Here is a 13,011-nt window from a genome sequence, read left to right as displayed (position 1 = left end):
ATCATCCACTTCCCACACACACTGCCAGTGGAGCCTGTAGTGCTGGGATGTGCCTCCACAATAGATTCGGTCGCCACAGAGAAGTCTTTGTACCGTTCTCGGCTGCTTGCAACTTTTTCTTCCAGCTGCCCTTTCGTACTTTTTTTAAAGGAGAGTCGGTTTATTTATTTATTTATTATTTATTTGTACCTCAGAGGCCCCATTGAAGGGGTACTACATGAGGGGGTGGAATATTCAGCAGTACATTTCTTCGATGGACGATTTGAATGATGATGAGTCGGTCTGATCCACGATGGCGTTTGGCAGGTCATTCCAGGTTTATATGAGGATCCATAGCGCACAAAATTGAAGGGACACAACAGAAGTGCTGGGTAGTCAACACATGTTGACTACCCACTAGCCCGAACTCGGACCCCTCCAGGTTTATGATGGCACTGCGGAAGCAATATAATTTGAAACAGCTGAGCAGTGGCAAGCACATTCAGCTGATCGCAAGTGCAGATGCCCCTTCATAGGCTCTGTCGTAGAGTCCGCTGGTTGCTAGGGGTAACCGGGGAGGAGACCAGTGCCAACGTGTGGCATTCACATGGCAAGAAGACCTTGAAACATTATGCTCTTTGTATAGTTGCCTCTGGAGGTGGAGACGAGCTGGGACGCAGGTGAGGAAACAAGCTTTGCACACAGCCTAAGACAACACAGCCTGTTCATTTGGTTGGTTGCAGTTTCTGAAAGGTTGTACTGGTTTATGGTCCATGGGGGTTTGACGTCATAAAGCGACTCGGGCTATGAGGGACGCCGTAGTGAAGGGTTCCGGAAGTTTCGACCACCTGGGGTTCTTTAACGTGCACTGACATCGCACAGTACACGGGCCTTCAGCATTTCACCTTCACTGCAGTGGCCGGGATTGAATCCGCGTCTTTCGAGTCGGCAGCTGAGCGTTGCAACCACTGAGCCAGTGAGGCAGCCCCTAGTAAGCACTGGACAGTAAGCTAATATGTCTTTTTAACAATCTTTTTAATTAACTAACACAATGTTGACTGTCTTTCATGCTTCCTATACAATCGAGGCCAAAAGGTGTTTGCATACAGGGTAGCAAATTATTCTAGAACCTCTCCCCCGCCCTCCAGCTGATCTGCATGTACTTAAGTGTCACTGGTTTGGACCTTTCACTTTTGGACTTTCCCTACTCCTTCCTTTTCTTACTGCTGGAATTAATATCACAATTACTATGGCTACTATAATAAATAATAATAATAACAATAATCTTTATTTTCCACCAACACATGGTGATGGAGGAGGTAAGAAAAAAAAACAATGGGCGCTTGACTACGTTTCACCCCCCTTACAGTGGGCAGCAGCAGGTTTCGGGGGGCCTTGTGATTACACACATTACATAATTAAAAAAGCGGAATAAACGATATGTTGACGCACAGAACACGCGAATATCATAATGCTGGATGGCAGCATTAAGGGGGGAAGAGGGTCTTAGAAATAAATTTTTATTTGTGAAGTCACAACTATGAAATCTTCAGGGAACATGCATTTTTGCGTGCTGATTCCAAACATGTAATTTATGTACAACAAGTCCTTGTGCACTTATGCAATATGTTAGGTAACTTTTGCCGAACGTTTGAAAGAAATTCTACTGCAGGAAACTTATTAGGTTGCATGCCATTGGTTTCTCTTAACATCAAGCTATGCAATAACGGTAAAATTATCAACCCGCCTGTTATAGAAGGTGAGTTATAGGATTTTGAAATTATCAGTTTCTTCCCATCTGTGAAGTGGCAAATTCAAAACCCTGTAACTCAACTTCTATGACAGGCAGGATAATAATTTAGCCCTTATTGCATAGTTTGACGTCAAGACAAGCCAATGGCATGTGTCCTAGCAAGTTTCCTGCAGCAAAATTTATGGAAGGCTCTCGGCAAAAAGTTACATAACGTATTATATAAGTGCACAAGGATTTGTTTTACATAAAATTAAATTACATGTTTAGAATCGGTATGTAAAAATACATGTCTCTTGAAGTTTCCACTATTGTGACTTCATTAACAAAAACTTTTTTTCTAAGACCAGCTTCCCCCCCTTAACGGGGTGGTATAGAACAAATGTTTATTCAATGGTATTGATAACACGTGGCAGTCAGTGATTGTTACTTGTAATGAGATAATATCGAATAAGTGAATTGTTGATATCGATAATGTTGTTGCTGGGGTCCGTGAATTTAATTAGGGTGGCCGGTAGCTGATAATGGAGCATTTGGTGAGCGTAGTTCGTCCTTGTGGTAGCAACAGTCCAGTATGATCTGTGGCGATGGGGATAAGGTGATTTGTACTCTCGGAGCAAGGCTAGTGTGCTTAGAAATGGGAGACGCCTTTTGTTTTCAAGTCTGAAGAAACATAGCAACCTGTGTTCGTCCCTTTCTTCCCTTTGGCCCTGTGCCGAAGGGCTGCTTCACTAGATATGTCTAGAGTGGTTTCTGTGATGCACTGAGTAAGGGTTGTCTTTTAAAGTTCTGAGAAAATTTTCAACAAAACACATGGATACCCATGTGATCACTCAGATCGCAATATTTAACTCCCGAGTGTACAGAAGAAGAATTGGTATTGGTTATGAAAAGATCCGACAGTGTTTCAGATGTTGCAGTGGCGAGGGTTGTTGAGTTAATGACAACGCTAAACCCAAATGTCCTTACCGATACATCAAAATTCACACTGTTCGATGAATAATGTAACATGTCAGTATTGGAATCACCGCTAATTATGACACTGTGTTTATGCTGGATGGTAAACAAGAGGTAAGGTTCCACATAAGAAAAGAATGATGACAGATCACTGTTTGGTGGCCTAAAGAACACAAAACATATAATCCAGGGTTTGACAGAATCCCGTATGGTCTGGTAGTGGCATAGTAGAATGCAAACTTAGGTCACTGACCACGTCAAAAAGGGGGGTTAGTTGACGTTTCGGAACCGCTACAGGTTCCTTGTTCACAATCTTGTGTGTGAAGATTGTGAACAAGGAACCCGTAGCGGTTCTGAAACGTCAACTAACCCCAAGTTTACATTCTACCAACACAAGACATTATAATGTTATTACACTGACAACCTCAACATGTGCAGAAATATAACACAACTCTTCAACAATCTGGCAGTTCAGTCGCTTGCTTACAAAAAGGCTTACTCCTCCACCGTGACATATGGTGCGATTAACAAAAAATGAAGAATACGATGGAATCTGGAAGCTAATGTCATGCAGCCACGTTTCTGACACCATTACAGCATCAAAAGAAAAGCCAAAGCTTAACGAAATGTAAAATTCATTGCTTTTAATTGTTGATTAGTTGAACCATTCTATCGATACAGTGTGATGAATTTCATTTAGGAGCAAATATCTGTTTGCAGCCATTACATAGCAGATAAGTCACCATGGTTCAGCGGGCTACGTCGAAACCTATGCCATAAGCAGAGTCACCATCTCTTTTGTGAGTGAGGATCTTTCCATTCGAGTGCCATACATAGCGATAGTCGTTTAGTTTTGCCCAGTCCTTTACGGTTCTAGGCAGGGCTCGGTTTCTGTGAGTCATGTTTTCACATAGAAACATCCCTTTGCCATTCTCTGAGTTATTGTGTAGCCATTGGTCATGCAAAAACCTGTTTCTCAAAGCGGATAATGACCCCAGGAATGTTACCCGGCTTTGCTAGAAGTCCATGGCACACCTCAAGATCTGTGCTTTTTATTTCTGCTTGCTGGGTTAGCCTGGCGACCTATTCACCTTAGCTATAATGTCCTTCTCCTGAGTGAAAGAAACATCGTGGATCTCAAGGTTTTTTTTTTCGGTTTTTTCATTTCCAGATCACATTCAACTGCTGTAGTTCTTCTGTTGCACATTTTCAAGTTTTTCAAGCCGCTTCCTGTGTTGCGCTATCGCTTTTATCTTGACTGTCAGGGCAGTTGAATATTTTGTCAAAATGGTCTGACATTGTTTGCACTGAGTGCTAGTATCTACCCAATCTTTAGCACCACTAAACCCAACACAACACAAAAACACTCAAATCAGATTAATGGAGAGCACTTGTTCAGAAGCTTTTTTGGCATATGCAGCCTTGTTGAAGCAGTGATCACCAGTGAACACAGCTTGCAAAAGTTTTTTTTTTATAAAGCTGGCCAAGGTTAGAGAAACTACAGTGTCGCATAAAAAAGACTAGGTGCTGAGAACAAAAGCCATACACACTAGGCACACCAGTTTGGAAAAGCTGTGTAATCCAGCTCAGAGTCTGCATTGATGATGCTAGTCTGGACAAATCCTCACCATCAGGCGTGTTCACAAACTGATTTTTTCCCATTTTGTTGGTTGCCAGAGACGCTGAACGAATGTGACAGTGTTAGATGAATTGTTGCGAATAAACGAGAGAGAAAGTGTTCAACACACAATTTCTGAGGCAGAAGAATGGCAGTTTTATTGGGAATGTATTCATAATTCTACTTAAACATACAATGGCAGTTAGACAGACCATACCTCTTAGGTCTGTCTTTCAGACGACAAACACATAGACCTCTGCGGTGTAATCTCCTATAAAGTTGTTCGCTAACAGCCGCTACCATTGACATACCCTGCAGTAGCGGTGAGGTGGAAAACTCCCTGTGAATGCGAGGGGGAGGGGGGTGCACCTCGCTGATTGTGCAATCACTGTATGGGGAGGTGCAGCCAAGACAAAAGTTTCATCCCACCTTCTGACCACAACAGGGTCCACATGAGTGGCGTGTTCCACACAGGCACAGGGCTGTACCGGCGGACACCTGTATATGTATATATTATACTGATATGGCCATGTAGTACAAAGGCACGTTGAATATCAGTCCTCTGCTGTCAGTCTCACGATGTGTCTCTCAGAGTGGTGGCGTTGCACTGCTGGCCCCCCTGCCCAGTTGTTTCTCGAGCAGCGTCTGGGAGGCCATGAGGAAGCGGTAGCGAAGGCGCAGGTTGCGCGAGCGCACATGCAGGTTGACCAGCTCCACCGTGTGAGAGGCCGGGAACCAGCCCCGGGCCCCGTCCCGCAGGCGCTCCCCTTCGTACCAGCCTGGAACAGAGGGGGCACTTCCTTCAGGTGCCACTCAACAACAGTACACCAAGCAGTACCTCGGTTGCAATCCATGAAGTGCACAGTACATCCGTGTATCACCTTCCCTGGATGATCATCATCATCATCAGCCTGACTACGGCTAGGCAAAGACCACTCCCATGTCTCCCCAATTAACCCTGTCCTTCGCCAGTTGTGGCCACCGTATCCCCGCAAACTTCTTAATCTCATCCTCCCACACCTGACTTTCTGCCGCCCCCTGCTACGCTTGCCTTCTCTCGGAATCCACTCCATTACCCTTAAGGACCAGCGGTTATCTTGCCTTTGCATTACATGCCCTGCCCAAGCCCATTTCTTCCTCTTGATTTCGACTAGGATGTCATTAACCCGCGTATGTTCCCTCATCCACTCCGCCCTCTTCCGATCTCTTAACGTTACACCTATCATTTTCCTTTCCACAGCTCGCGGCGTTGTCCCTAACTCAAGCTGAACCCTCTTTGTTAGCCTCCATGTTTCTGCCCCACAGGTGAGTACCGGTGAGATACAGCTGTTGTATACTTTTCTCTTGAGGGATATTGGTTTAACTGCCATTCTTGCAAATGTACTTCACCCTATCGGTAACTAAGAATACGAGAGTGAATTAACCGCGTGCCCCATGGAAGAAGGAAAGAACAAAGAACATGTTCTGACATCAAAGTCTATGAAGCTGGATGCGAGGGCTCTGCTATGCTGCTCGCCCACGTCTCTCTGCGCATGCATCGCAAACACCCAGGAGGAGCAGACAACCTTGCTTTGCACCAGACTGCCAACAAACAGTGGACGCGTGCCTGCGAAGCAACACTTCCACAGCCATTAGAAATGAAGGCATTACGATGCCCAACTGTTGCATGCCTGGGTGCCGGTCGCGCACACCAGAAAAGGGCGAAGCATCACTTTCCATGTGTACGCACACCTCGGTCGTTTTACATACTGTATGGCCACAACATTCACGAGGTATTCGTCCTACCCAGTCTTCCTTCATGGTTCTATATCCGGGCGCCACGATTATAAACTTATTTTCATCGGTGTGCTATTTTGAAACAGGCTTGCAGTGCTCATGGTGAAGACCACACAATGCAATAAGCATGCCAGAAGCGAATTACGGAGCTGCAGTGCCAAGCCTGATCATCAAAAGCAGTTGCACATTTTCAAAACAATTGTGTAAATGCAGCGCATGATGAGTGAGCCAGACTCGCTACATTGAGGAGTAACTGTGATGGAAGGCCTCCCAAACTTTGTGGCACCCATGAAACGCAACGGTTATACATCACAGCAAATTTAAAACACTGCCCAAGCACAGCTCTCGATATGCACGATGCAGGCACCATTTATGTGACGACGCTTTGTTGTGGCCATCCTATGCTTCCGTGCTCAAAACCACAAGACCTACGACGCACTTTTTGCAAATGCAGCTTGCAGAACTGGGGCCTATCCTGTCTGTTCCTTCCTCCATGGTGTGCCTTAACAACAGCATCCAGCAGTTCTTCTCTACAGTGTTGTTTCATGCTGGGTGTGTACCACATTTAATTCCCCCCCCCCCCCCCGGGGGTGAAGCAGCATCCACCCAGGGGACAGCCATGCAGCTACAAAGAACAGCTGTGCAGCGTCCCGCCTCAGCTCAGTGGCACTCTCCAGTGGAGACACAAGAGAAGAGCGGACTCACCGTCGGACATCTTGCGGAAGACGTTGACCACATCCGCCTCCTCCAGGGCCAACTCGTCGGGCTGCTGAGGGGTGTAGGCATAGCGGCACTGGACCTGCGGGCAGTCTGCACAGACACCCACACAACAGGCACTCAGGCAACGCATGCACATATACCAGGGACGTGCAAATATTAGAATATCCTCCTATCAGATTATTTGAATGAATTATAAATGGTGTATGTTTAGAACCATTCGACACAACTCGAATACGTTCTCATCTTTCAAATACTTTACAAATAAAAGGCATCAGGTTCGACTAAGGCCTGCTGTGTTTCTCACTGTTTCTCACTGAGCTGGTAACTCACTGACAAGTTACCAGCGCTAGTCCCCTTCCCCTGGCAGCGACGGCCACATTGAAGCAGCCTGAGTGACATCATAAACTGGCAGTGCCGTGGTCTGCTGGAAAACTGCCGCACACGTGGTCAGTGCAGAGCAGAGCGCGCGCCTACCTGAGTGCGGCCATGACACATCGTGATGAAGTTTCCGTGACTGGGCAGAAGTTAGATATTACAGGAAAGCACAGATGCCTTTAAAATCCCCCTTCACCCTTCACCCCACCGCAACCCCAAGACTGAACAACGAACAACTCACTCCCCTATGCTCACTACGCACAGTTCAGTCACTAGCAAGCACATGACTGTCAGTCGTCATGAACCGCGAGCACACCAGTGTTGCTCGACTGCCACACGGTTCAGAACATTAATAAATTTAATTACAAATTACTCGCAGCACCAAATGAGCTCATATTTTGTTCAGTTGTTCCAAGATGTATAGCGAACAACGTCCTTGAGTATGAAAAATGGTGTCATGGCCCCTTTAACCTCGGGTATCCCGAACTTTTGTGTGCTGCCTCGGATACACCGAACTTTTATGTCTGGACCTCCGATGTAACAAACTCAGTGTGTTGACTTCAGATACAACGAGTAACAAACTCAAGTGTACCACCTCGGATATAATTAGCATTAGGTTGCTGATGCATTGAAATGATCCACTGATAATTATTATTATTATTAGGTTAGGTTAGGTTATTGGGGTTTAACGTCCCAAAGCAACTCAGGCTATGAGGGACGCCGTAGTGGAGGGCTCCGGAAATTTTGACCACCAGGGGCTCTTTGACGTGCACTGACATCGCACAGTACACCGGCCTCTAGAATTTCGCCTTCATCGAAATTCAGCTCCCGCAGCTGGGATCGAACCCGCATCTTTCGGGCCAGCAGCCGAGTGCCGTAACCACAGAGCCTCGGCGGTGGGGCTTATTATTACTATTAGTGATTCCTCGTTAATAAAATAACAATCGAAGGAGAAGGTGTTGCTAGCCGTCGTATCTGCCATCAAAACCTGGGCTGGTGTGAGTAAAAGGGGGAGCAGTAGTCTCCAGTGCGTTTGAGGCACTCGTACGATCGTCACAGCAGGGCAGACATCTTGCTTGTGCATCGCTCGTTGCATAGCACCCCCAAAATTTGACCTTGGCCGATTGGGACGAAACCCATGCCCAGCTCTTCTGTGCCGTGTGCACCCACATTCAGCCTACTCGTGTATGTTTGCATATGTCGCAGAACTTATTTAAATGACCAGAATTTGCCAAAATTCTGAACGTAGTGGCCGGGAAATTCCAGGAGCACATTAACCGGAGTAAAAATAGAGAACCTCTATGGGACATTTTTATTGCCTGCAATTTTGTGTATGAACCGAGAAAGTATCAATGAGGTTCTGCTATTGACCGGCGTGATGCGTGGTAGCTGAAAGTGAAGAAATGAACGCAACAAGGACACTGACAAGAAAGGGACACCACATGTGCACACTACCAACTCTTTAGTACACGGAAAGGTGGCATATTGAAACATGCAGCTCAGGCATGAGACTCATCGCATTATTGCTCTGAACCCAACACGTGGAAGAGAAGCAGCAACGTCAGGCAAAAACAGACAAGAAACCTTTAACCCCTGTAGACAAACTAACAGATTCTGATAAAAGGCATAAGAGGAGGCCATCTCTTAGCAAAAGCGGTGTCAAACAATCGTAGCAACCGCAGAGTCATACATGAGAAGCAAAAGGTTTCTTGTTAGTGTCCTTGTTGCGCCAGTGTTCATTTCATCATGCGCCAACTCGCCTCTCAGGCCATTCTACTGAAAATGAACTTTGAGAGAGAAAAAGAAAGCACGCGCCACCAGTGCCAGACTCCAGCCAAGTTCAGCTGTCTGAGGTGGCACGAGGGCAGTGCTACAAGCGTGGAAGGGTCAGGGTGCACCCTGATGCAGCCACCCACTTACCCCATTCTTCGTAGATGCGTTCGTCGGGGTCACTGGACACCATGGGCGTGAGCACATCCATCCACCGGGCCTTGTCACTCCTGTCAACACAGCAAGAAATATAGTTGAGTAGCGTGGATTTTTGGGCTTGTTGGTACATAGTTCCAATACACTGTAGCGCAGCATAAGACGAGGACACAAGAGACGAGAGACGAACACCACGAGCGCTAACTTCCAACAAATTTTTTTCTCCTGAACCATCACATTTATACACCGGAAAACAGTAATCACATGTGCGAACAGTATCAGTTCCTTAAAAAAACGACCTCTTTATCTGAGAGGAGAATGGAAGGTGTGCTTACACACGAGCATCCTGACCTGTTTATCTTTTCGGCTTCAATGATTTCTCGCGTTACCCTTTCTCTGCCTTTTCCTATTACCAGACTTTTATCAAAGAAAGGCTTACAGGTTTTTGACTTGCATGTGAGAATGTGATCAACCAGCAATCTGCCTTTCCTGTTGATACTGTTGGCACATGTGATTCCTGTTGTGATGCTTCAGGAGAATAAGATGTGCTGGAAGTTAGCGCTCGTGGTGTTTGTCTCTCGTCTCTTGTGTCCTCGTCTTTTGCTGAGCTACAGTGTGTTGGAACAGCAAGAAGAAGGGGGATCCCTCAAGCTCTGCTCTGCAAGAGTGGTCCTCGAGAGTTAGGCACAGTCTCTTGCGGCCTGTGTCCATGCATCAAACTACCCAGCTAAGCCCCAAACTCTACTCTGGTGGATGGCACTTGGACAGGACCACAGCCAATGGCCACGCTTCCTGCATCTGCTTTCTCGTCCAGGGCACTCAGATGCAGACCAGCTGCACCAATGAGAGGACCCTCAAAGAAGCAAGACACAGAGATGCACCTGCCCCGTACAGAATTGCAGATGTGAGCACAGCAGGGCACCACACAGGCAAGCATCAGTGGGAACCCCATCTTGTGACCAGGCACACAACAGAAAGGCACCAGCAGCAAATGGGGTCTGAGTAAGCGGTAATATATTCTGGAAGAGCACACAGCGCAAAAACAGAGACCAGGGAGTGGTGGCTCAGTGGTAAGGCGCTCGTCTACCGAGCCGGAGTACCCAGGTTCGAACCCGACCGCGGCGGCCGCGTTTCGATGGAGGTGGACCGCAAGAGGCGCCCCTGTGCTGTGCGATGATGTCAGTGCACATTAAAGTACCCCAGGTGGTCGAAATTATTCCGGACACCTCCACTCCCACCTTCCTTCCTTCCCTCACAGCACCACGGGTTCAGGCGGTCCAGGTGTCCCCTGAGATATGTGAGACACATACTGCGCCATTTCCTTTCCTCAAAAACCAATTTATCAATTTATTAGACTACACAAGCACTGAATCCCAACTGAGCGACTCGTTTCAAAATGCGCAACATACGGTTCCTCCCCTGACATCAACGAAAGCCAGTTTTTGCTACAAGGTGTTTAAAGGGCAACAGCAACAGAATTTTTCGCCCCGTAAGGAGATGTTTTCCAACAAGTATGTCAAGAGAGTCCCAAAAACAAGAGGTTACGATAGTGACAGAAGTGAGTGTGTCATTTATTTAAAGCGGCTTGAAGAACAGCCAGTACTAAGCGCCAGAAATGATGAAGAAATGGAAACACTCGGAACCATGTAACTGCGTGGTTTTGGGGGTTTGCTGCTGTCCATACAAACTGCTGCGAGTGGGCACACATTTCGAGCGCGTACTGTGAGCGACATGAACGCCAGCTGCATCAACTTATGGCCTTGCGGATGAATGACTGCTAACAGGGACCACTTTCATCCTTTTGTCACTACCGAGAGATGGAGCTGGTAATGCAGCTTTTACGAAAACTTTGTTTTACTACACTAGCACTCGGCGGGTCACTAGCGGAAAAGCCATTTTGCATTGTGGCGAAACTTCCAGCAACAGGTTGCTCTTCCCGAAGAACTTCTCGCGACCAGTCATTAATTTAACTGCCACCTTCCATGGTGGGCAGGTTATGACGACGTCACATGTGACCTAGGTGGGCCAGCTGCTTTCCGCTGATAGCACCGCTGCCGATGTACACAACAAGTTTCTGCCTGCATTTACTATGTAACGCAGGTGGAAGGTCACAACCACCGAAAATAACAAGATACACAAAGTTTAATAATATAAGTAAAAGCAAAACAAAGGCTAAGGAGGAATATAAAAAGAAAAACAGATTAAAAAAAAAGGTAAACAAAGCTAAACAAGGGCAAATCTGCTAGCGTACTTAAGTCGCTGTTCACTTAACCGGGTAAATCGGGGCCAATTTGTTTCAGCTGGAATTTGTTTCACAGGTGATGTGGGCTTTCAGGTAAGCCTGACCGTGCCAGGCAAGGGCCCCTTACCAGGATGGCATGCAAAGGAAAACAAATTGCAATATGTTTCATAATTTTACAACAGCACAACACAACGAGGACAAGAGTGGAGGTGACACAAACCGCAGTCTTTGCGTCACTTCTTGCTCTTTGCCTCGTTGTGTTGCGTTGTTGCAAAATTATGGAGGAGCACCAACTTGCCTAAACTTCCCTTCTTCCATTGCAATATGTTCCCCACTGCACACTGTTTGCTGTATTAAGGCAAAAGCCTTTGTACGCTCATGACTCGCTGGGGTGTGCATCCGCAGAAGTTGTCCCACCCTACCTGTCAATCAAACTGATGACATCATTAACATGGTGTGCTATGTTGTGAAATGAAATTAATTCATTAGAAATTAATCAAAATAATAGAAATTGATGGCATCATCAACATTGCGTAGTACATCGTAACACAAAATTAATTAAAACATAAAATACATAATATTTTTAATGAATATATTTTTCAATAAATTAGAAAATAAAAAACTGATGACATCATCAAATGGCGTAGTATGTTGTAACCGGAAATGTACTGCCATCATCACCACAGTCTATATATGGACCACCGCTCTGACTCCACTCTGGCATGTTAAACAGAATTCAGCGCAAAAAAGCAGACAAGGGACGAAGAGAGACGCACTGAGACGTTCACGAGCGCTATGAACGTCGTGAATGTCTCAGTGTGTCTCTCTTCGTCCCTTGTCTGCTTTTTTTTTTTGCGCTGAATTCTATTTAACATGCTTCACCAACTAGCCCGGCAGCTTGCTCTCCTGAAATCCACCCTGGCAGACTGCAACATATTACTAGTGTTGAAATACACACAAAGGACCGAGAGCAGAAACACACGGGACAGACGCCAGTCCTAGTTATTCTTTAATCCCCCTGGCAGCTGCTGGCGCATGTGCGTGATGTCACCTATGACGTCATCAGGTGCAAGAACATTGCGCACATGCACCATGGAACTGGGTCTGCTTGCACCAGCAGCACTTTTTCTATACTGGTGCTGTGAATCAGCAGCAAAGCTGGGTGCATGCACTGTGTGCTGCAGGGCTTTTCAGTACTCTGTCAACACCAGTACCAGCTACTTAACCAGCTTGAAACTTTGTCACACTGAGCTTCATGACACAGCCAGATGAAGATGAGTCCTTATGTCACAGTGTTGAGCAGTGGAGAGAGGCTCCACCTCAACCCAGGCTCACTTTGTGAGGTGTCGCTAGCACACTAACTTCAATTTTAGCCAGAGTAAAAATTTAATGGTCTTCAACCAAGGTTGTACATGAGTGCAAACATGTTTAAATACCGCATAAATGCATGTAAGGGCCGCACTCGTGTATGGGCCGCACCCCGTTTTCCCGAAGGAAATGCTTAAAAAGAGACAAATCCGCGTAAGGGCCACACTCAAACTTTCCACGACACAGGTGGGAATAGCCTTCTAAATGCACACGCCGTGGCCTCCGCGATCAGCTCCGGCTGCAAGCAACAATGCGCTTGATCGCGGAGGCCACGCACACGCAGAAGGAGCTTCCAAGTGC

At 46.4% G+C, this 13,011-nt stretch overlaps 1 protein-coding gene across 4 annotated transcripts in view; it reads right to left on the bottom strand.

The window, feature by feature from the left end:
- Positions 1–4,436: 4,436 nt before the first annotated feature.
- Exn (Ephexin) overlaps positions 4,437–13,011 on the bottom strand; it is a 118,469-nt gene continuing 109,894 nt past the window's right edge. For all 4 annotated transcript variants that reach the window (XM_089564150.1, XM_089564148.1, XM_089564151.1 and 1 more), the window contains 3 exons: positions 9,096–9,175; positions 6,786–6,890; positions 4,437–5,083 (listed from right to left, as the gene is read on the bottom strand). In XM_089564150.1, the coding sequence (XP_089420276.1) occupies positions 4,893–5,083; positions 6,786–6,890; positions 9,096–9,175 (376 nt within the window). In that variant the 3' untranslated portion in view covers positions 4,437–4,892. The remainder of the gene's footprint in view (positions 5,084–6,785; positions 6,891–9,095; positions 9,176–13,011) is intronic.

The sequence above is a fragment of the Amblyomma mixtum genome, chromosome 10 (genome assembly GCF_055824585.1).
Source record: "Amblyomma mixtum isolate Tamu chromosome 10, ASM5582458v1, whole genome shotgun sequence".
Taxonomy (NCBI): Eukaryota; Metazoa; Arthropoda; class Arachnida; order Ixodida; family Ixodidae; genus Amblyomma; species Amblyomma mixtum.
The sequence above is the reverse complement of the archived record's forward strand: the minus strand, read 5'-3'. Positions and strand labels throughout refer to the sequence as shown.